This window comes from Gallus gallus, chromosome 1, assembly GCF_016699485.2.
Source record: "Gallus gallus isolate bGalGal1 chromosome 1, bGalGal1.mat.broiler.GRCg7b, whole genome shotgun sequence".
NCBI classification, from domain to species: Eukaryota; Metazoa; Chordata; class Aves; order Galliformes; family Phasianidae; genus Gallus; species Gallus gallus.
The window spans coordinates 145,899,073-145,923,354 of NC_052532.1; the positions used below are offsets into that span (position 1 = coordinate 145,899,073).

At 35.1% G+C, this 24,282-nt stretch overlaps 1 protein-coding gene and 1 non-coding gene across 6 annotated transcripts in view; one reads left to right on the forward strand and one right to left on the reverse strand.

The window, feature by feature from the left end:
- UGGT2 (UDP-glucose glycoprotein glucosyltransferase 2) overlaps positions 1-24,282 on the forward strand; it is a 78,396-nt gene that overhangs the window by 34,641 nt on the left and 19,473 nt on the right. For all 5 annotated transcript variants that reach the window (XM_040699569.2, XM_040699570.2, XM_046941326.1 and 2 more), the window contains 16 exons: positions 1,433-1,518; positions 2,606-2,741; positions 4,585-4,716; positions 6,094-6,258; positions 6,697-6,820; positions 6,900-6,998; positions 9,806-9,900; positions 10,806-11,012; positions 12,574-12,705; positions 13,656-13,783; positions 14,633-14,728; positions 15,953-16,055; positions 19,940-20,019; positions 21,333-21,522; positions 22,520-22,678; positions 23,846-23,931. In XM_040699569.2, the coding sequence (XP_040555503.1) occupies positions 1,433-1,518; positions 2,606-2,741; positions 4,585-4,716; positions 6,094-6,258; positions 6,697-6,820; positions 6,900-6,998; positions 9,806-9,900; positions 10,806-11,012; positions 12,574-12,705; positions 13,656-13,783; positions 14,633-14,728; positions 15,953-16,055; positions 19,940-20,019; positions 21,333-21,522; positions 22,520-22,678; positions 23,846-23,931 (2,018 nt within the window). The remainder of the gene's footprint in view (positions 1-1,432; positions 1,519-2,605; positions 2,742-4,584; positions 4,717-6,093; positions 6,259-6,696; positions 6,821-6,899; positions 6,999-9,805; positions 9,901-10,805; positions 11,013-12,573; positions 12,706-13,655; positions 13,784-14,632; positions 14,729-15,952; positions 16,056-19,939; positions 20,020-21,332; positions 21,523-22,519; positions 22,679-23,845; positions 23,932-24,282) is intronic.
- Positions 8,079-8,151, reverse strand: TRNAF-GAA. The gene has a single exon. It is a non-coding gene; the product is annotated as a tRNA-Phe (tRNA).

A 24,282-nucleotide genomic window follows, 5' to 3' on the forward strand; every position in this document is an offset into this window, starting at 1 on the left:
TTAAATTTTTTTTTAGTAAAGAGGAAAATAAATAATGACCTACTTCCACATGATGAATAGAGCATCGGTGACTTTATTTATTTATTTATTTATTTAATACTAGTGTATAATGAGTGCTTACCTAGGAAAAACGTTTACTATGATTTCATTTCCTTTAAAATAACACAAAAATAGTATTATTTTGGGGGGTAGGGGTAGCTCTCGTGATGCAGCTTCCTTCTGCTTTATTGTAATACTTGGACCTTAATGACAGCACATTTTTTTTTCCAAAGGATATTTGCTGAGTGCACTGCAAAGAATTGTTTCTACTCAGTAATTGAACCAAATATCAGTATTTCATTTTTTTCCTCCCCATAAAATTAATAGTTTCGTTCCTTTTACACTCTACAATGTTTGACTTGGGCACTGTTTTATCAGGAGCTTTTCCTTGTTACGTATAGATAATTCCCAATTATCAATTTGTTTTCTTCTTAGAACTCTATTGAGTAAAGATAGTGCTAAATTGTGTGTGTTTTAAAGGTGGTGAGCTCAGGTACAAAAAGATTAGGTTCAAAGGCATTCTAATGATAAAGGTCTGTATCCTATTTTTTCCCCTGTATGTATAATTCTGTATGACTTAGTAAGTTAAGGAAGCAGCTATTGCAGATTTAAATTAAAATAATTACAAAAGGAATTTTTATGAAGCTTGGTGTATTAAAAGAAAACCAAAATACAAACAATATGATTCAAAATATGTTTGTAATGAAGCACAACCTGTGTATAATATATACTGCATGTGTATTCGAAGTTACATATTAGTGTAGATGTATGTAACAGCTGTATTACAGAAATCTACAGCATATCATTTAACTTTAATCTCAGGGGAAGGGAGTATTCCAATTTTTTTAAATTAGTCTACTGCATTTTAGCTGCTCTAAGAAAATCAGACTTGAATGCCAAGCTGGATAAATAATGTACCAATGTGATTAAAACTGTCTAAGTATAATCTATCCATGCAGACAAATCTCAGTTTCAGATTTGATGTGTGCCTAAAAGATTATTTTATACTTCAAGTTTCAACACGTGAAACAGTGAATACAAACCTATGTGAGACAGGAGAGAAGAATTTCTTCCAGTGCTCTTTTTATTAATTAAAGTCTTATGACAGCATATTCTGTTTACTTGTTTTAGTTTGGTTTTCATGACAGAAGAGAGTTAGATACAAGTAGTAATAGAAAAATTATCATTACATCCTTTTAATTAAGTATAATTAAAAAAATAAAACTGACTCAGTGTTTCCTCCAAATTCATTAGTTCTGAAGTTTTCTTCCTTCTTACTCTTAATGTTTTCTTACAATTAGTGCTATAGGAAATTGAAAATAGTTGGAGTGCACAGCTCTGACATAAGCATAAAGAAAAAAATATTTGTCTATAATATCTTTTCTCTTACTAGGTACTTTTTGTTGATCCTATCCAAGAAGATACAGACGATTATATGAAACTGGTGGAATTATTCTATCACCATAATGTACCACTTCGGTAAGGAAAACCTGAAAGTATTGAAGGAAAGTCTTAAAAGAAAGCTGCTTTCCTTTCTTCATCTTCTATTCTTCTAGGCAAAGGTGTGAATTCCAATGAAGTCCAGTTCCACAACATTCTAATAAGTCATTACTTTTATGCTACTCTCCTTAAGAGAGTGTTACAAATTCTTAAGATAATAAGCTGAAAGAGGTTACATGCCTGACTGTGTGAAAGATGTACTGCAAACACCTGACAAAAAGTTATGTTCTCAAATACTTTGACTGGATGCCCACTTGAAATAGCATTCTAAGCAAAATGAATATCCTGTAAGACGGCAGATAACTGGTAAAAACACAATTTGAGATGTTTTGTTTGTTTTAGTTCTTTGAATTATTTGCTTTATGTAATTTTGTTGTTTTAAAAACATCCAAAGACCGAAGTGAGATTGATCTCAGAAGAAATTAGTCATCCAAGTTTGAACAAGGAATCACCAGAGAAAGAGATGCTTTCCAGCTGTTCTGATGCCTACTTTATGAGAAAAGGAATTGTTCTTTGAAGCATCTGTTTTCTCAGGTTGTAAGAGGGTGCCCAAACTAGGTCCAAGGTTCAGCAAGATGAACTCCATGTTAAGTACTTAAAATCTTTCAATGAAATAGCTTTTGTTTCCCCAGTAAATTACAGGATCTAAAATTTTGAGTTGCCTTTAAACTTTTACTAGTTCTGATCAGATATTATCTGTGCATCTCTGTCACTATCTACTTCACTCCTTGAGGAGAACGTATCACAGGACCTGATTTGCCTTTCCTGGAACAAAACAGCGTAAGAGCAGCCAAACTGGGTCAGACTGAAGAAAAGTTTATATCAGTCTGTCTGCAGCAGGCCAAAAGGAGCTGCCTGAGTAAGAACAGGTCAACTGGGTATTTTGCCTTTTTTCACAGCCTTCATACATTTGGAGGTCAAAGAATTTCAGACCTAGATATAGTTTCTGACTGTTTAGCAACCTTCAGTGAATAAACTTTTCTGTTTTCCCTCTTGAATTCATGTACTAGAATGTGTATAAAATCAATGTTTTCTTAAAATGTGTGATCCTTTTGTTTCTTCATAGAATTGGATTTGTTTTCATTTTAAATACAGAAGAAGAAATTGATGGAAATGAAGATGCTGGAATAGCTCTTTGGAGAACTTTTAATTATGTTGCAGAGGAATCTGACACCTTTCAAGCCACTACCTGCATAATTAATGTTAGTTTATTTTACAAGAAATCTATTTTTTAGAATTGATTACTTGTCTACATAGTTAGGATTTTGCTGTCTTGTGTCAACATGATACATTTGCATTTACTTCATGTGGAAACAAATTATTAAAAGTGTATAGTGTTAATTTACCCCATAATTATTTGAAAGAAATATTTTCTTTCTCTGGAAATCAACATTAATGTCGTTTTAGCTATATGGAAGCATTTTAGCTTCTTTTGAGAACGTAAAGAAGTAGATGCATATCTTATGTATGTGGAGAAATAGAAAAATGATTTGGAAAATCATAATGGAAATGTGGAAAAATGATTCTGTATTATTCTTAGTAATGTCACGTACCTGCCTCTGTTCTGCATCTCTTGAAGATGCATTGTAAAATTCCTCCGGCAGTTTTATATGCTTTGGAAAGCCCGTGTTATTCCATAGTGTAGAAAGTGCAAAAGAGTCATCCTCGATCATGCTTAGGCTGCTTTTGAGTGTCAAAACCATGGAAATATTGCAGACTTGCAGTCTAACAAACAAATGTAGTCTCCTGTGTGAGAAGATGTAGATTCATGTAGAGAATAAAATTTCAGAGACAAAGGAGGTGACTGTAGGGAAATAAAGTGAACAGTCTACCTGAAGACTCTTCAAGCAAAATGAAAACAGAATATGCTATTAATATTTTTTCTAATTATATTTTTTTCTACGCTTTGTTTACTTCTGTTCAGTGCCTAGAAACTAATGTTAAAGGGAATTTATAAACAGGAGAGAAATCAACTTTTTACACGGGTAGATAGTGATAGGACAAGGGGGAATGGTTTTAAAATAAAGGAAGGGTGAGGTGCTGGCAAAGGCTGCCCAGAGATGTGGATGCCCCATCCCTGGGGGTGTTTAAGGACAGGTTGGATGGGGCCCTGGGCAATCTGATCTACTACTTGATCCAGCTGCAGGTAACCTTGCCTGTGGCAGGGGGTTGGAACATGATTATCCTTGAGGTCCCTTCCAACCCAAGCCATTCTATGATTCTCATGTCATAAACAAACTCAGAAAGCCAAAGATAAAAAGAATTGAAGTAACTAGGAGTACCTGCGAGTGTTAGAATCTGAAACACAATGACGGCTGCTATCCATGACCACATTAAAAATATTGCTTCACAGTGCTTTTTTTTTAAAAAAAAAAAAGGATGTTTTTTCTATTTCATATTTCCAGTCTCTATTTCACATAATTTCATAATATAAAAAGGAGATGATAAATATAGGTTGACAAAAATAAGAATCAGTAAAATAAAGCCTCATAAATACTCAGAGCTGTAGAGATAAATGGATTATACTGATCTCATTTGAAAAGAAATGAGAATTATTTCCTCATTCAGATTTATTTTGTATGATGGAAGCAATGAAATCTCATGCTATGAAATAAAATAGTAAGGCGAGGAAAAAGTGTCAGTGTAGGGAAAAGATACTGATTACCTATTCAGGCTTGAATTCATCCCATATAGACTCAGGTAACCAATGGTGGTTATGTAGACTAAATTAAGAATTTAGATTCCTTCTCTCATCGATGGAGGGAAATAACATTTTACATTTAGCTCACATTTTCTTTGCCTCTTCAAATTTAAACTAAAGATATAAAAGTAGCTTAATCAGAACAGTGAAAAATCTTGCATATGTGTGATGGTAGTAATTACTAAAGTAATATAAAGATTGCAGTACAGCATCTAAAATGATATAATACTATACTAATATAAAAACTACTACAGCACTATAAAAACATGAGACTTATTTTATTTTATTTTTTTTTCATGGATTTTATTATTACAGATTTTTTTTTTCTTTTATAATTTTTACAGATGTACCATGAAGTGAAAGATGGAAATGTCCTAACAGTGAATCATGTGAAAAATATTCTTAGAAGAGAATACCCCCATGCTGATGTTCAGAGTATACTAGGTGTTCATTCTGAATACGATGAAGGGAGGAAGGTATGTTGAGAGCTAAATGGTAAGAAATATTGCAGTACACAGTTGGGTCACTACATTTGCTAAGCTGGAAGGTTACTAAATATTAAAGCAAGTAAATATGGCAGCTTTGAGTTAAAGTTTTCTTCAGTTACTGATCAGTTCTAGTGGAAATGCTGAAAGGGTTTCTGTATTGCAGCTCTCACTGTTAATATTTACTACTGCCAACTGCTTTCAGGAGCAGAATTTTTTTTCCTGATAAGCATGTCTCCGACTCTCAAGAAACTGTTTACCTGTGTGTTCTGTGTGAGGAGCTGAAGCCCATCTTCTTAGCAAATCGTTGATTCGTTTAGTTGTGCTTTCAGGTTAGTTTCCTTTGGGAAGGACAACCCTATATTTTCATTTAAAGGCTACAGAAAATATGTTTTATCTATAGTTGATTGTGTTGACAGTTTACTGCTAAAATATATGTAAGTTCTGTTTGCCTTCATGTATCTTCAACTGCACAATCTGTAATATATTGTGTGTGTTTCTGACACATCATCCACTTTATTTATTTGCTTTTAATTTTTTTAAATAACGTATGTTGTGTCCCTTGAAAAAAGGTACATCTACGTATCCAATAAAAAGAAAAAAAAAAGATGTTGTTTGATTTGTTCGGGTTGTTCCTCACTAGGATGCATGAAGCCTTCTGTACAGATAGGTGGTTTGCATCTCCCCTAGAAGGAGCTGGCTATGGTTAGCAAATAACTGCTTCCCACACAGAGTATTAAAGGAAGAAAAAGGGACTGAGCCCCCTCTACAGCAGGGACTATGAGACTGCAGTGAAATTCTTGGAGGGGACAGTGGGATGACAGGAAGACAGATGCAGATACTGCATAGAGTTTGTGGCCATCCATAACAGGCAGAGGGAATTACTTCGGTACCAATTTTTATTTGTACTTTTCTCACTGAGTTTGGGAGTGCTTGCCTTTCAAATAAGCTTGGCTTCTAAATGTGAAAACCTTTTGAGGGTTTTTGGAATGCTGCCTTTGGAGAAGGGCTTTGGTACAACCGTAGTTTGAGATGGATCAACGTAGGCTTTTTCTCCGAGGTTATTGGCTAAGAATACTAAGCAAAATAATATTTCTTAGTAAGATGATAAGAGCAGAAATTTTTAAATTCATATAGAGGTCAATGGAATATTTTGTCATTCTATTTTGATAACGAGTGCAGCATGTCCTATTTGTTTCCAAACAGTTCCCGTTTAGTCCCTGCTACTGGTGACAATCTGTAACAACAAACAGTACCAAGAGATTTGAATTCGTTGTCTCTTGATACTAGTTTTTTGTTTGTTTGTTTGTTTGTTTGCTACAGTCAGCCACAGTCCATTTAATTCTGTGATATTTCTGATACATTCAGGCAGGAGCAACCTTTTATAAAAAGACCGGCCTGGGTCTGTTACCTCAAGCTCTGTTTAATGGTGTGCCCTTCAGCAAGGAAGAGATGAATGCTGCAGAGTTAGAGGCTGTTATTCTTCAGAGAATTATTGACGCCAGTGGGTTCTTCCAGAGGGCAGTGTTCATGGTATGTTTAAAATTTCTGAATGAATGCAAGATGAATTATTTGGCAATTTGAATCATGCTTGTTGATTGTGTTTTTTACAATGAGATGGTTTAAAACTAATAATATGAAAGCTGAAATTACATTATTATGTAAATTTACGGTCATTATTTTGAAACAGTGTGTTTAGATTATACAGATGTAAGGGACAACTAAGTTTATTCAAGTCACATGGAATTTTTCAACCAGAAACTGAGAGCATGTTGTAGTTGCTCTTTGGAAAATGTGCATCTGAGATTTTGAATTACTCTCTGTGTGATACATTATTGACTGGAAGTTGTCCGTAGCTTTTATAGATGCTTTAAACTCTGTTGAAAAATGATATAAATATGTGGTCTTCTTTGTTAGTCTTGAAACTGTCAGAGTACCGATTTCCGTATTTTTTTTCCCCATTTAATACAGGGTTTGTTAAACGACCATATGAATGCAGTAGATTTTCTTATGGATCAGAACAATGTCGTTTCTCATGTAAACCCCAGTATTCTTGGAGCAGAAAGAAGATACCTACATTTCAGATCTACATCTGGTAACTACTTTTCTCAGTGTAATTGTTTATTATTATTTTCCTTTTTTAAGTCTAACACGTTGTATTTTACATTTTGCAGTTCCATTTGATGTACAGGACTTCTCTACTTTCTCCTTTTTGGACTCACAAGATAAAACTGCTGTAATTTCAGACAGCATGAAGTATTTAACAAAAAAGGGTACGTTAATTTTAAGTATATGCACTGCATGTATATGTTATGTATATGGGTATTAGAAACTGATAAAATCTGCCAGTGAAATATCCCAAGTAAATAAGTGTGCCAAAGATGCCAAGTAAATAGAAAAAATATCCCAATATGGATTACAGAATGGCTTGGATTGGAAGAGACCTTAAAGATCATCCAATTCCAATCCCTCTGCCTTGGATAGGGTTGCCACCTGCTAGACCAGGCTGCTCAGTGCTCCATACAGCTTCCAGAGATGCCCCATCCATAGCTTTTGTGGACAGCATGTTCCAGTGCCTCACCACGTTCTCAGTAAAAAATTTCCCCCGAACATCTAACCTCTTTTAGTCTAAAGCTGTTATCATTGGTCCTATCACTATCTGACCATGCAAAAATTTGTACTCCATCTTCTTTATAAACCCCTTTAAGTACTGAAAGGTCACAGTGAGGTTTCCCTGTAGCCTTTTCTTCTCCAGACTGAACAGAAGCTCAGCTCCCTCAGCCTGTCTTTATGTGAGAGGTGCTTCAGGCCCTCTTGATCATCTTTGAGGCCCTCTTCTGGACCCATTATAAAAGCTCCACACCTTTCTTTTGTTGCGGGCTCCAGAGCTGAATGCAGTACTCCAGATGGGGCCTCACAAGGGCAGAGCAGAGGAAGACAGTCACTTGCCTTATGATGCTGGCCACCCAAGACAAATCCCTGAAGGAGATACCACTCATCACTGGCCTTCATACTGGAACATTAGGCAACCGACCACAATTCTGGCTGCACCCATCCAGCTAGGTCCTCATCTACTGATCAGTCAACCCTTCAAATCCATTTCTCTCCAATTAGAGATAAGATTATGCTGTGGGAGCATGTCAGAGGCCTTACAGAAGTCCAGGAAGATGACGACATCTGTTGGGCTTCCCTGGGCAACTGATGTATTCTCAGTCTGCCATAGAAGACCACCAGACTGGTCAGGCATGATCTGCCCTGAGTGAAGCCAAGCTAAGGGTCGGATTGAATTGCCTCAATTTGTCATGCATGTGCCTTGACATTGCTTCTGGAAGGATCTGTTCCATAAAATGTTCTGTCGAAACCCGGGATTGAACCAGGGACCTTTAGATCTTCAGTCTAACGCTCTCCCAGCTGAGCTATTTCGGCTTACAGTTTAATGTCCCAACTACCTCCTTTTAGGAGCCAACTTACGTTCTAATGTTGTAAATATAAATGATAACATCTTGGTAGTTATTTTAGATTTTAAAGAGCGTATTCAGTTTTCAGACCACTCTTATTTACAGTATTATAATATGAAGGCTAGAATTCTTTGTAATATCTATATGAAAATTACGCATTTCTGCAGTTCAGTGATGATTGATTTTATTTATTATTTCCTATTTATTTTGCCTCTGCTTACATCATTAAATTTTGATATTTGAAAATTTGTGTTTCTGTAGCAGAGGAGAAAAACTGAATTCTGATGGATTGCCACTTGTGCATTTTATATTGCTAAAACCCATGGGTTTTGGTACAGTTAAAATATTTTGATGTAATGTATTGCATGTATATGCAAGTACTTTCCCTCTGAGTTACACTGTGTGAACATCTTGTAATAGTTAACTACTGCTGATTTACATTATCCCATCATGGGACAGAGTATTTCTGTTAGCAAAGTGCTATTCTTTCAGTTATTATTTATGTGGTATTAACATAGTTTTTACTTGCTCCACTAGCAGAAATGTATTTAGCATTTCTTTAGAATAAATTTATTTTACTCTATTTGATTCTCCATCTACAAGCAGAGGGATGTATGAGTTGGCTAGAAATGATGACTAACTTTCAATCTGTAGGCTCATTTCAAAGATTTAGATCTCTTGTAAATCCCATAAACTATAAGCTGGAGGCTGCATTTCCAATCTGTATTGCCATTGTGTTTTTCTGAACTTGAACAAATCTTCACCACAGCTTCTTCCTAGAATCTCACTAGAACCTTGTGAAATTCCATCTCATATCTACTTGTCCCATTTAGGGAACATACAGTAAACCTGAGCAGACTCTCTTCTCTAGAGATAATTTTCAAAATGTTCTTCATGAATCATTACTCTTCAGTGAAGAATAAAGAACAGGCACGTGCAGACCAGGAAAAAGGAAAATTTTCTGAATATACACCTATGTTAAAGTTTAATGTCTTTGGGCTGTATTTGTTATATTCCCATTTGTGCCCAGATGCGGTAATTTTACCCTGCTTTTGAAAGACTCTTTTGTTGAAGGACTCTCCCTTTTGATGTTGGGGAATATGAATGGCCAAGCTTGTGCTTTCTCACAACTTTCTTAAAACTACTTAATTATTTTCATGTCTGGCTATATGACCAAACTCCTCCACGTGTTTATGTGAAACCTCTGATAAAATGGGTCTTGTTAAATGAAGCTAGCTTACTGTTTAGAGCCATTGTGTTTCAGTGCATAAGAACAGATCAACCCTTAATGACTGTTTCATATGCACTGAATCACGGAATATGCCAACCTGGAAGGGACCCTCAAGGGATGGTCAAGTCCACATCATAGTCTCACACAGGACTACTGAAAGTTTAAACCCTATGTCTGAGTGTTGTCCAAATGCTTCTTAAACTCCAGTATTAATGTAATAAAGTTCCTCCTGAGAATTTTATTTCTATCCGATTTGCCACATCACATATTTACAGTTGAAGTTAGCAGTCAAATACACTCAGACTTCAAAATCTTGAAGAGATTAATTCATTGTTTGTTATTCATGAGAAGATTCTCCAGAATGTAAAGCAGGATTATCTTTAATTTTCAGATGAGGATGCGTTATATGCTGTTACTGTCTGGATTATTGCTGATTTTGATAAGCCATTTGGGAGACGACTGCTTTCTAATGCCTTGAAACACCTGGTGAGTTTCTGGCTCATATATCATAATATTATTTTGAAAAGGACTTGTGTATTTTAACTTAATTTGAAAAAACTACCAATGTCTTGGCTGGAAGAGACCTCTTCAGCATCTCAACATATGTACTGCATTGTGGGGGGCAAGGCCAGCTGCAGCAGCATCAAGCTGAGGAGAAGGATGACTTGCGTTCGTTGGCTTGCTGTGCATCTCGTAACGTAGCATGGTGCCCAGCCTGTCCTCCTGCAAGTGAGAGAGAGCGCCCTTCTCTGTTTGAAGAATCCTTTTATCAAGGGCTGATGTTTAAATTTTACTGTTTAGTTACGTTTACAACCAATGATTCATCCTTCAGTTTTGTATTCTTTATTGCAATGGAGTGTATTTACCTTTTCTTCAGTTAGTGACACTATTTGGTTCTATCCTAGAGTCATCAGTCTCTCGTACTAAGATTTAAGTGCCATCAATTATTTTAGCAAGTGAAAGAGTTTCCTGCTGATTAAGGGCAAGGTGATAAGTGGATAAATTTCCTTGTATCTATTCTGTGCTCAGTTTGATATTTTTTGAAAAAAAAAATAAAAAGAACATCTACAAAGCCAATCCTGAAGTCTGTAAATGAACGTTTGTTCATTTGTACTCTGCAGAATGCTCAAAGGTCATTGTTTTATCAAAAAAAAAAAAAATCTTATATTTAAAGTATGTCACAGAATAGGTAAATCCTTATTAATAGCATTTTAGCTGGTAGTTGAAGTTCTGAATGAGGCGCTCCCGTATATTTTCTAAAGACAAATTGCTCCAAAAATTTAAATAGTAAAGGACATTTCATACGAAGGGCATTATAATAAATATGCATGCATTTAATAACAGCAGATGGAACTGTAAAATTGTGCATTACTCTGTGTTTTTCATTGCAGAAAACAAGCAGTCATATACGAATTGGGGTTTTGAACAATCCTTCATCACAAATAAAGGAAGATAACACGGCCATTGCAAGAGGAATTTTGACAGCTTTCCTAACACAAAGCAACAAAAACTTAAAAAGTTTCCTAATTAAACTCACAAAGGAAGAGACAGCAAAATCCCTTGCTGCTGGAACAAAAATTGTTAAAATCCTCGTCCCGGTGAGTGCAAACTGAAGTGGGCTACTTTCGTTTTTGTTTCAAATGTTTTTTTTCTTGTAAAGGCATGCAGTTGAGAGGAACAGTGTTAAGCTTCACAGTTTTGGGGCCAGCAGATGCAGTGCTTTTTGACAACTTTAATGTGATGAAGAATAGGCAATTTCTCTAAGGAAATGTCTTATGGAAGGAAATATGAGAGTACTGAAAAATATAGAATGGATACTGGATTACTGAGACTAAAATAGTTTATTTTTCATCATTATTTCGAAGCCTGCTCTTCATTAAAGTTAATGTTTTGATGCTTATCAAGAATTAAGGGTTCAGCACTAACTGTTTTTACCTTGCTGTTGCAGTTGTGTGATAGGTGCAGACTGAAGGAGCTGAGATAAATGAGCATTGTATATGTTGGTCAACACTTCTTGGTGCATTTCTATGAAAATTCATTGGTTGAAAATATGAATGTTTCTGACTTCAAAGTTTGAATATAGAGTAAATCTGAGTTACCAAATAGCTGCTGCAAACTACCGTTTTTGTTTCTCAAGCTGTGAAATTTAGTATTTTAAAGTATTTGAAAGAAAAGGAGAACTCTCTGGCACCATTTTGGAAAAATAATTATTTGGCTCTTCTGGGTCCTGCTGTTCTTTTATTGTGAAATAAACTTTGAAAGGTACAAGGCTAGCTAATTAAGGGTATGTTACTAATAAGTTTTGTTACATTAACCATACTTGAACAACTCTACATGTTTCTACCGTGAAAGTACGTATCAGTGCAGTTTAATATAGCAAGATAAATTTGAGAGGCAATGCGCAGTGTCACTGTAAGCATGGCAGAGTTCCAGCATTTCTTTCCACTTTGGTTTGTTATGTGTGTTACTGGATGTTTTTGGCTTTCCCTAAACATGTCTGGGAGTGCTTCGCCCTTGTTCTATCGGGGGTCCTTCCCAGCACGGTGGTGTCAGGGGGAAGTTCTTCACAGAGAGCGTGGTGAGTTACTGGAACAGGCTGCCCAGAGAGGCTGTGGATGCCCCATCCCTGGAGGTGTTTAAGACCAGGTTGGATGGGGCCCTGAGCAACCTGGTCTAGTATGAGATCTGGAGGTGGGTGACCCTGCCTATGGCAGGGGGGCCCCTTCCAACACAAACCATCTTATGATTCCATTCTATGTTTAAGCTGTATCAAATGAACACCTTAAAACAGGTGTTAGTTTTTGGAGTAATGTGTTTTTTATACTTTTTACCTACAGATGACAATGGATTTCAAGAGTTATCAGAGAGTGCTATTTTTCATGCAGCTGTGTGCTGGATCTTAGGATAAGTGTCCAACTTTGGGCTTGGCTTTCCTCTCATGGTTATTAGTGGTTGCTCAAGGGTAAAACTTGCACACCAACCAGTTAGGAGACCATGGCCCTGCACCAAATAGCATGTACTTAAATTGAAGTTGAGGTTATTGTTTTATTTTGATATTTAGTTGCCACATAACTTGAAGCTCTCCTTGCTTGCTTCAGTTGTTACGAAATTTAGTTTTGCTGAATCATTTCACAGTCTCATACTTTACTTTTGCTTTAGGAAATGAATGATGATGCTTTTGAGAAGAAGTACAACACTTTAGGATTGGATATAATTAAAACCCACCAGATGTTCTGTCAGGAGGTTCTTAAGCTGCTTCCTGGGCAAATGGCTGTTGTGAGCAATGGCAGGGTAAGAAAGGAATTGTCATCTCTCAGTCTTTTTGTGGTTACTTTTTATTTCCTGGAATTTCAGTTTCCAACTAAAGAAAATGCAGGGTATTAATGTCCCACTTTTGTAGCCTGCTGTTAGAGATCATTATGAGTATTTGTCTTATTTCTTATTTGCTTTCTTCCTAAATTGTTTATTAGTCCCATCCAATTAACGCTACTGTGTACTTATGTCATGCCCACACCTCTTTTAGAGAAAATCTGATTAAATAAATGACAAAATTCTCTAAATAAGTGTTTGACATATTATTAATGATGTTTAGGAGTAAATATTGACCCTTATATTACTTGTATTTCATGCAATTGGTGCAGGATAAACTTATGATCAAAATAAAGTTACATTAACTAGAGTAGTATTTCCAAACTCTTCTGTTTCAGGGAAGAAAAAAAAAATGTTTGTAAGCATTACATTGTCCTACAGTCTTAATATTCAAGCATAATACTTTTGGTCTTTAAATTTTTAGTGTGTGTATTCTAAAATCAACAGCCCTTACTGCAGTTTGGCTGTCAATTGACTGATTGAAAATACAGTGTTAGATTCAGTAGTATTTGCTAGTGGCAGTCAATACCCTGCCGTACAAATATACTTTTGTATAAATTGCTCCTTAAGTCTTTTCTATTATATTAATCCACCATTAGAAGAAAAAAAAAGAAAAAAGAAAAAAAAAAAGATATGCTGGTATTGCTGGTATCTCATTACTGGAAACATTTTAATTTGTGTACTTACCTACTATTATACATCCCAAATGACTTCTGAGATATTACTTGAAATACAACTAATGAAACCACAGAAAGTATATAGGGCTGTGGGGAATTGCATATTGAATACTTTGCATTCACTTAAAATATTAATATATTCTTGCTTACAGTATTAGGAGATTCTGTGCTTAGTAACATCATTTTTTCTCCAAGATACTGGGTCCTTTAGGTGAAAATGAATTCCAGACAGAAGACTTCAGTTTGTTAGAAAGAATAACGTACAGCACATCAGCAGAGAAGATTAAAGCAGTTGTCAAAGAGATGGGAGTCAATACTAAAATGTAAGAATTTTTTGGATTTTGAGCGTTTATTGCCCAAACATACAATGAAGTGCTTTGTTTATTGATGGTAACAAATTAATAATCCTTTTGCCTATGGAATATGAACAAAGATTCAAATATATAGCAGTAGTACTTTCCATACTATATTCTTGTATATATATAATATCTGCACTTAGTGTTTGCTGTTTTATGTTATGTATTTGCTGTCCTCTTAGCATCCAAGTACTTTTATGGCAACAATTTTAATGATTCCTTGTTTCCTTTTTAGCATTTTCCTTCAAACCTTTTTCCTGTAAACAATTCCTACCACCTTTTGGTCACTTAAAGAAAATTACAATGAATAGTAGTAAGTTTGATAAATTCCAGTGCATCTTAAAAACACAGAAATATATGGATGTTGATATTTGAAGTAAGAAAGTACATTGTCTTTGGAAATCATTAGAAAAGGAGCCTGTAGAGTCATGGACAGATGTAGTGCTTTGATACCCTGCTAGGCAGTATTCACACATCTGTTGACTGAACAGGTACAGAGTTGGCTTCTAATCTAACCGTCTGATTTGTGTTCAAAGAAGAGAGAAAAATCACATTATTTTTTCATGACGACTGTGAAGAAATATGTATTGCATTACTGTGTCTGAGCATCATTTTTGCTATTTAGAAGCACTGGCAAATCAATAGATTATGCCATGCAAATTGCGGACCTGAATGTCTATTCTGCTCATTCTATATTGCTTCATTTTAATAAGCCTTATGTAGACAGACATGCACTAAAATCCACGTTTTACTCCTTTTCTGATGAAACTCTTTGCAAACTGTATGTACCTTATTTATGTACCTTATTTAATACAGTGGCAGTGATTTGATTATGAAAATAGATGCGTTACTGTCGTCTTTGCCTAAAACAGAGATGAGACAAGATGCCGAATTACTTGGAGAACAGCATAGGTGAGTTCTGTCTGTCATTATAATGCACCTATGGTATTTCCATATTAAAATTGGAATGTACTGATTATTACATTAGATCTTTAGAAACGTGAATAAGCACGTCAGTTTTAAAAGTTATTGATTGTGTGGCTGTGTGAACAAGCTGTTCATCTGTCCTAGTGTCATACATTTTTACCTCTTTTTTAATAGATAAGTTAGTAATACCTAATGGTTTTCCAGCCTTAACCTTTGTTGAAGAGAGATAACAATCTGTGAATAAAGGTTCTGATCTGGAGTTAGAAAGATTGGAGTACATACTTTGCTTTTACCAAAATGTTAGAATTAACTTCACAGATCAGAAGTCAGTAAGCCCCCACTATTCTTCATTAAAGTGGATAACTCCAGTGCAGTTTATTCAGTTTGTTCTGATTACCATTGGCAATACACACATGCTCATACTTACTTAACAATTTGTGGATTAGCGTTGTCATTCTTAATTCCTGTTCTCAGCTTGATCCTAAAATGCAATTAGATTACATTGAAATGCAAATTGTGTGACTCATTGGCATCTGATTCCATAAGGAAAAAATGAGCGGGTGGTCTCCAGCTGACAGATTGACATTAGGCCAGTTCATACCAGTGCCACTACTCTACTTGGATTTGTATATTGAACTGTTGTGTTTCTAATCCTAGGTTTAGCAAGTGATTATGCCAGAAGCCCCTTCTCTGGCTGTCATTATTACTGAACCATAGTATCGCAGAATGGCCAGGGGTGAAAAGGACCTCAAAGATCATCCAGTTTCAACCCCCTTGCCATGGGCAGGGTCACCAGCTACTCAACCAGGCTGCCCAAAGCCACATCCAGCCTGGCCTTGAATGCATCTAGGGGCCTGAATGAGATCTAAAACAATAGAATTTACATCTGTGGGATGCTAATAGTATCTGTTTTTAATTTAAGAATAGCTGGAGCCAACCTTCTGGAATAAAGGCAGGTACATTTTTTGAAAGGACATCTGCATGAAAACCATGATCAGAGTTCATATTTGGGTTTTTTAGTGATATCACAGAGGGCAGAAGTGATTGATGTTTGAAATGAGGAAAATATCTTCACAAGTAGTGAAATCTAAAGCATCTCTGATATTACAAAAAAGTGCCTAAAAATGTTGTGTATTTTTTTAAATGTTATTTCTACAAATTTAATTCAGAGTTTTCATATCACTTATTTGTTAATTGTGTTTTTAACAGTGTAGTAAAAATTGAACCCCAAGAGAACGAACCATTCTATGATGTTATTGCCATTGTTGATCCATTGACAAGAGAAGCACAGAAGATGGCTCATTTACTGATTGTAAGATGGTGATCATTTCTTTTAATTTGTACTACTTATTTCCATGCACATTTTAGTAAGGTGGCAAGCAGAATTTAGATATTTTCAAGTATCTATTAGGTTGTTTAAATTCATACTAAAAGGTCAGGGATGATCTAGTTCATCCTTGTAAGTACCTTATTTATAATTAAAATTCCAATATCCCATGAGCCAGTCCAACTTAGAAGTGAGTCCATAAATGCTCTTTATAGTGAATAGGAGGAAAGGAGGAAGTCATCTGTTACATAGAGGGAAAGGATCTCCCATTTCAAAATCTTAAGAGGCATATATTTTTTTCCATTAAACCAAATCACCTCAGTTTTCCAAGGTACCTAAATGAGGTGGTCTAAATCTGACCCATAATGTCATCATAAGAAGATTGGACTATAAACCTTTCAGCTCTTGGAAGAGTATTTCTCAGTTGATTAATGCTACCAGGTATATCTAGAAGTCTTCCATTGTGTGTAGCTATTGATCATCTGAAGAAAGACTGTCCTAAAAACATAGCTCCTAAAATGGTTTTCCTCTTTCACTAGCTGCAGAATATCATTCTACCTCAGTTCCTTTATAGTTTTCCATAAAAATGTAAATTTGTCTTCACTTTATAGTCCGTTAGAGTTCTGAAGCCTGTAACTTAATTTTTGCTGTGTCCTGTTTTATCTTCTTCTGTGTAATAATTATGGAAGTTTCATAAATTCTTACATTACTTTCTTGCTCCCATTTTTATACCTTATTGTACATTTTGTATAGAATGTTGAAACTTAAAGTCACTCTTCATACGTAATAATGAAGCAAAGTCAAACATTTTAAAATTTCATGAAATTCTGATATTACAATACTTCTGTTTGTTTTGAGACTCCTGAAATACTAGTTTTTCTCTAGAATCAAATCTTTCATTTCACCATTCTCAGTTAAAATGAAATATTGATACTACCAAATGAAAATGTTTTGGTTTTCGTGTTGACTGGAAACTCTCTCCATTCAGGCAGAAGTCCTTTGTATAGGAAGTTGCCTTGAGGTTCTTGTAACTTGAATCAGAAGCCTCCATTTCTCAAAGTGCAGCAGGTTCCCTAGTGAGCAGTATCTCCCTTAATGCTTGTCTAGGCAAATGACTGCCATGGTTTACCAAGCTCTTCAGCTATTGTAGATGGTACTTGATTCATAGAAGCTGTTGTCTTATTCGGGAAGCCAACCCTTCAGAAAGAATAATACAATGTTATTGAAGCTAAACAATTCAGAAATATTGTAATGGAGATGTTGTTTTTTTGTTTCTTTCTTTCTTTCTTTTACTGTATTAATATATAGTGAATTGTATCTTAAGAACTGGCTGTTTGTCCTCTCCAAAGGGAGACAGGTTGAACTTTCCATATAAGCACTGTTTTTTCCTTTTTGAAAAGTCTCATCATACACTCCAGCACTGAATATTTCCAGACAAGACAGCACTCATAGCAGAATTTTCAATACCAGACTTAGCTTTACCAGGGTCAGACTGCATCAGTTGTGAGCGGAATACATGGAAGAGTTAACTGGTCCTAACTTATGAAAGTGGTCCCAAAGGTGATGTGGAAAAAAAAAAAAAGTAGAAATTGTTTCTTCTAAAAATTAATTAAAAATGGGTAGTTTTTGTCAAGGTTCACCAAAAATAGCTGGAAAAATATTATGTACAGTGCCACTGAACTGTCCCTTAGCCTTACTACCTGGCTTCAGCAGTACAAAACGTTAGGATCCTACTACTCGTTTTGTCTTCAAGTAACTATAGTTGCTGAAGAAAAAGGCATTGGTAAAGTGAGGAGAAAAATCCACCTTTTTCTTTTTTCCTGTCAGTTATCTTTTACCTTCTTTCCTTTGCTCATTTGTCTTGAAGGAGAAACCCTTACTCTATCCCAGAAGTAAGGAGAAGACTCTGAAGGGAGCCCCTTTTGATAATCTGGTCTGACTTCCTATTATCAGACAGGTCAGAGGACCTTCTTATGATCAGTTAGCATTGGAAGTATAAATCATTTTTTCAATCTAATCCTAATTTAAATATTGCCAAGTGGTGAAGTACAGATCACAGTTCTTACTGAGTTCTTCCAGTGGTTAATTAACCTGACTGATAAACTCAGACTTGGAACTGCAGGTTATAATCTAGCTCCATTCTTTATGTATTCATCTTCTGGTCATTTCATCAGTTCTATTGAAGATTCTGTTGTAAGAATTTTTTTTCAGTATAGATGCTTCACATTAAGTTGAAGTTCACACACAGTTCCAAGTGATTAGTTCAATAATTGTGGTTTAGTGACTTGCTGCTTCTCAGATGAGTTGTGGTAATAACTGACTGTAAGCACTTCACAAAGTGACTTCACACACTAATTAAGCCTTGGGCTTAAATCATTTTCAAGACACATAAACCTAAATAACTCGGCCAGTTGTTACAGTAAGAAATATTCCCTGGAAAAAAAAAATCCAAATTACTTAATTCAAGTAAGGACACTGAACTCTTAATATTTTGCCATAAGATTTCCAATTTCCTTTTGTTTATTGACTACGGAAGAATTTTCTTCAGTACTTGCTGCTTAATTAATTTATTCTTAATATTATGAGTTGCTACTTTTAAAAACACATATCAGGCAATATCTGTAATAAATCTTAAACCTTATTTTGCCCTGAAATTATTCCTCAAGCTTCCTCTGTCTGGGAAGAGTTACCTGAGCTTTATCCATCACAGAATCACAGAATGGCCTGGGTTCCACGCTAGATTCATTTGTTAATCTTAAAAGGTTTTTCAGGTTATAAATATTGAGTGTTAGTGCTGTTTAGATTCTCATTTCTTGTTTCTTCCCTTGCGCTCACCTTTATGCAGTTTCCTAAGCTTTATTTTTTGCTCAGTAGTTTATCAGTGATGGTATACAGGTGACACAAAGGATGAGGGTGACAAACTGTGAGCAGTATTTGGTCTATGTAAAGTTGTATTGCTGTAGTAAAGAATGCGTAGCTATGGGCTGAGGTAAGGAAAGAAAAATATTACTTTTAATAAAAGAGCAATTTAAGGAAGCTGTTGTCTAGCTTTGTTCCCAATTTACTTACCATTATAGTAATGTTAGCCTTAGTGGTATCCATACTTTAACTCAGCTTTAGTATCTTATTTGCTTTTCTAATAATATTCATAAATGCAGACACAACTGCTTTATACTTTCAGATAAGCACTTTTAATCAGAAGCCACACAAATGAGGATAACCTGCTAAAGGTTTTTAAGAGTGCTTTAAAGAATTCTTAATTTTAAACAATATAGGTTGCTCAGAAAAATAAGAACAAAATCTATTGTCATAGCTCCTATATAACAGCATCTAGAAGATGACTATTTTAGTAATGAACAGATGAATACACTAAAAAAGAAGTAGAAAAAATTAAAATAACTTGAATGTTTTGAAATTGATGGAATAGTTTAAACACACCATTTATCAATTGCTGGCTACATTAAAATAATTTTCAGAAATTCACTATATTCTGCAATTTCCTAAAAAGAGCAATTTCTGTACAGCTCTTTAAAAATCAGTGTTGCTGAAAATATAGCAGGAGTTGGACTCCATGATCCTTGTGGGTCCCTTCCAACTTGAGATGTTCTATGAGTCTATGACTTCATATTACTCATTTGATTATCAGGAATATTGTGTGCTAAATCACTCACTTTTAGAAATATTCAGATCTTTATTTGGGATTGATGACAACATTCCTTTATATACAGACATATTTAGAACTTTATAATTTTTGAGATTTCTACTGAAGTTTGAGAAATGACAATATGTGACAATGATAATTTTGGCTGATTTACAAAGTTTGGCGTTTATCAAGAACCCCAACTTACACAGGTTATTTTTTTCTGTAGGTACTGAAAGGCGTTGTCAATGTGAAACTCAGGTTGTTTTTGAACTGCAGATCTAAGCTGTCAGAAGTGCCACTGACGAGGTGAGTAATTTATAGCTTTCCTTACAAGTATGTGTTCTCAGTTGGGTTTGCTAAAAAAAAATAAGCCTTAAAAATACATATTCCATTAAAAAAGAAATGGTGATTAATGTTTGTGGGTTCTTTTGTTGCATTAGTTATCCAGAAAAAAATCAACGTTGCATCACAGAGGAGTGATCTAGTCCATCAAGTTCACCTCTTAGAAGCAATCCCTATAGCAATCAATGGAGAGTCTTCCATGCCTGTAGAAACTTGTAGAACCAGACTGTCTGCCTAACTTGAATGCAATCCACTGAATGTATAATGAATTTTTCAGATTCAGCACACTTTGATGAAATTCATCTAAATAAGTGCACAGTCCATATTTGAGACCTAGTTTTAAGTCATTAAGAATACTGAAAATTTTAAATTGAATTTTCTCTTAACTGGCTATAAAGACCACTAATTAAGTTCAGAGTTCACTGATTCAGTTACAGACATTTACACTTTCATGAACTTCCCAGAGAGAATTCCTTTCCCTCTAAGAGATACGTTTGAATGCTGCTATCCATTTATCAGAAATTTTACCTGTAATCATGTTACAGAGAGAGCTGATAATAGTGCCTGTCCTTTAGCTGGTAGCCTAAGAGAATTAATTGGTTGCCCACAAAGCAGAAGTCCTCAGTTTCTAGTCGGTTTGAGAAAAATTGATCTCACATCTCTTACACTGCAAGAGAGCAACTACATCATCAGTCTTCTGAGTATCTTGTCTGAATGTTGTCACAATCAGTTATAAAGCTAGCCATACTATCCAGGTTTTCGTACCTGTGAAAGTGATAGGAAGAAGTGTTCTGGAACCTGCCCTGAGGACAGGTCGTATTTTTCTTACAGCGATAGTTTCATACAAAATGCATCCATATACACCTTAGTCCAAGTACTCTGTGGGAAAATTGTATTCTTGATGGGTGTAGGCCTTTTTACCTTTTTACTTTTCACAGGTTTTTTTTTTTTTTTCCATATGAAGTACTGATTGCTTGCTCCTTCCATCTTCAGTGCTCTTCTACCTTAGTTCTAGTTCTTCTCATTTTCTTGGATATTAGTAGAGGAATTACAAATAATTGTTATTCTGTTGTTCCAAGAATGTTCTCCCTAGAGGATACAAGAAAGAGTTGAAAAGGAACAGAGAGACCTTTCCTTCCCTCTGCTCTCTGCTGCTAGTGTCAGAAACTGTTGGTACATGTTGACTGTATTATATCATATTTTAGAAGAATATTGTGCTTGTAACTCAGACTTCATAGTTGAGTAAACATGGTTTTGTTTGAACTCTTCTTTAACAGCTTCTATCGTTTTGTCCTGGAACCAGAAATAATGTACGGGATCAACAAACACCTTCCTTCTGAACCTGTGGCAAAATTCCTAGAATTGCCAGAATCACCCCTTTTGACTTTAAACATGATCACTCCTGAAAGCTGGTTGGTTGAAGCAGTGAACAGTTCCTGTGATCTTGATAACATTCATTTGCAGGATGTGAGTAATAGTTTTTAAACATTATAAAATTTGTAATGGGCTTTCCACCACAAGAAGGAAAAGAAAATCTCATGGGATTTTGGTCTGTTTTCCAGAAATGCTTTCTGTGGTAATTGATAATTTGGTCAGTGTTCTAGTATTTTTATTGTCTTTTTTTTTCCACCACATTCTCTCTTGAAAACAAACAAACAAAAACCCCACAAAAAGAAGTATTTAAATCATAGAATCATAGAATGGCCTGGGTTGAAAAGGACCTCAGAGATCATCTAATTTCAGCTCCCCTGCTATGGGCAGGGTCGCCAACCACTAGACCAGGCTAGTTTAAAGGCAGCAATTAAATTTAAAAAAAAAAACAGCAGAAAAGAAGTAAAATTGGTTTATCTGCTGTGTTGAGCTTTTTTTTTTTTTTTTTAACAGAAGTATTCATTTTTTGAGAGAAAAATATACCAGTGAAGTGTTTCTATGTGTTAGTTTTCTATTTCTCTACACTTTTTAATAAATGTTTAGTAATAATAGAATTATCATGTCTATATCTTCAAATAAGTCTAACTATATTGATGCTTATTAATATGGATTAAAATATAGATTTCAATATATTTTATCCTTTTTTAGTTCATATTTTATTAAATTATATTCTTAATTCTCAGTTTCAAAATAACTAAATTTGTTTCATTCACAATTCTTGTATAAAATGTTGAAGGTATTTGTTCCACCAAAACTGTATATTTGGAGAGTGTACGATAAAGGTAAGATTGTCTTACCAAAGTTCAGCTTCCTTGATAGTGGAGGGAAGGATCCTCGAGAGAGTGATTTTTCCTCTTTGTCTTGGATGCCTATTTTAAACTTGAGAGAACTTCCCCCTGGAAGAGCATTCTCTTGGTTTTGGCAGTTGAAGGTAAGTGAGGTAAATCTCATACATCGTGTTTGTCCTTGTAGTATGTTCATTTACCCACACAGTTAAATGACATAATTTAGTAATATGATATTCCTCCCACAGATAAAAGGAACTGTTGAAACAGAATATGAACTGGAATACATATTGCTTGAAGGACATTGCTTTGATGTGTCAACTGGACAACCTCCTCGAGGGCTACAGTTCACTCTGGGCACAAAGAATAATCCTGTCATGGTTGATACTATTGTGATGGCCAACTTGGTAAGTATTCAGTACAAAAGCAGTGATTACAATTGCACACTCTTCATGAGGATTCTTTATCAGATTCTTGTTCTTATCTTTAGATTCTTTGAGATTCTTTTTCTTGAAATCTGTTTCTCTGTATTTCAAAATTAGAAGTGTTCAAAATAACAGAGGTATCCTGAAGTTGAGACCACCTACAAAAGAAGATGGGCATCTCTTATTTGCCCAGTTTTTTTCCCCACTCTTATGATCCAATATGGATTTGGATTTCTCCTAATTTCAGACCCTTATCTGAAATGCCTAAAGTGGGAGTCTCATTGCCTTAAGTCAATGGTAGGAAGTAGATAACTTCATATGATTGGTGATTCCACCAACAAACATAAGGTATGAATCATTTTCTGACTCAGATAACCATTTTTGTTACAAATGATCCAGGCAAAGAAGACTCCTATTTTAGATGCTTCACTTAAGCGCTTAAAGCCTCTGTAGGACAGATCCACACCTCAGAATTCCTTTGGTAGTCTGAAGTAATTATTTTTGTTGGCAGCAGGCTGTAGAGCAGAAGACCTTGTAATTTTTGAAGTGAGAAAATGTATTCTGTCTGGTCTTATTTGAAAGGGTAAGATTACTTTTGATGAACAAGATCTGTTACCTATCTGCTATTCTCAGCTCCCTGTGAAAATTGTATCACAAGGAAGAAAATGCTTAATAAACTTTGAGTCTTTAATACCGGTACTGAATACTTTCTCAATAGTAGAAGGTGTTCAGCATGGTGAAACTTCAACTGTATGTAGAGTTCCTAAACTGGGGAAGGGCCATGTTTACTTGAAAGTTACTACAGACAAAATTTTTAATTTCAAAGAAGCTTTTTGGCTTAGGGTGAGTTTAATAACTTACTTCCTTAATGCTCCATTACATACTGTTTTGGATGGAGATTTTATATACATCTCAAATTTAGCTAGAAATAAATGGAACTCTGAGAGACATTAATATGGACATACAGGAAAGGTGATACATGGTTGCTTCTCTGCCATATTACTTTCCGGATTAATATGGCAGTAGGTAATGAATGGTTACTAACCTCGGTTGCAGTACCAAATGTTGGATAACTGATGTTTATATGTGTATATGGCTGATAATGAAATGATGACAGAACAATCGTGTGTCTTTTTTTGTTTTCCATAGGGGTATTTTCAGCTGAAAGCAAATCCAGGTGCTTGGACACTGAGATTGCGGAAAGGAAGATCTGAAGACATTTATCGGGTTTTTTCGTAAGTATTAATCTATTCTTAGAAAATGTACTTATAAATGATTCTGTTTAAGCACAGTGTATTTTGAAAACATGTACTGAAGAAAAATTAGCAAAAACAACATGAGAAAATAAAACAAGAACCAGATACAACAGATACCTTAGTATAACAAATACCGTATTTTGTGAAAGTGCAAGTAGAAGGAATTAATGAAACTTAAAACTAACTTTGAAAGTCTTCCTGAGAAGGAATTTTTATAAATTAAAGCACACTACCTATAAATTTTTGTATATACCATCTGCATGGCTAAGTAGCAGAATAAAGAACGATTTCATATCACTCCTTCAAGGATGATCTAGAATTGCATGTGTA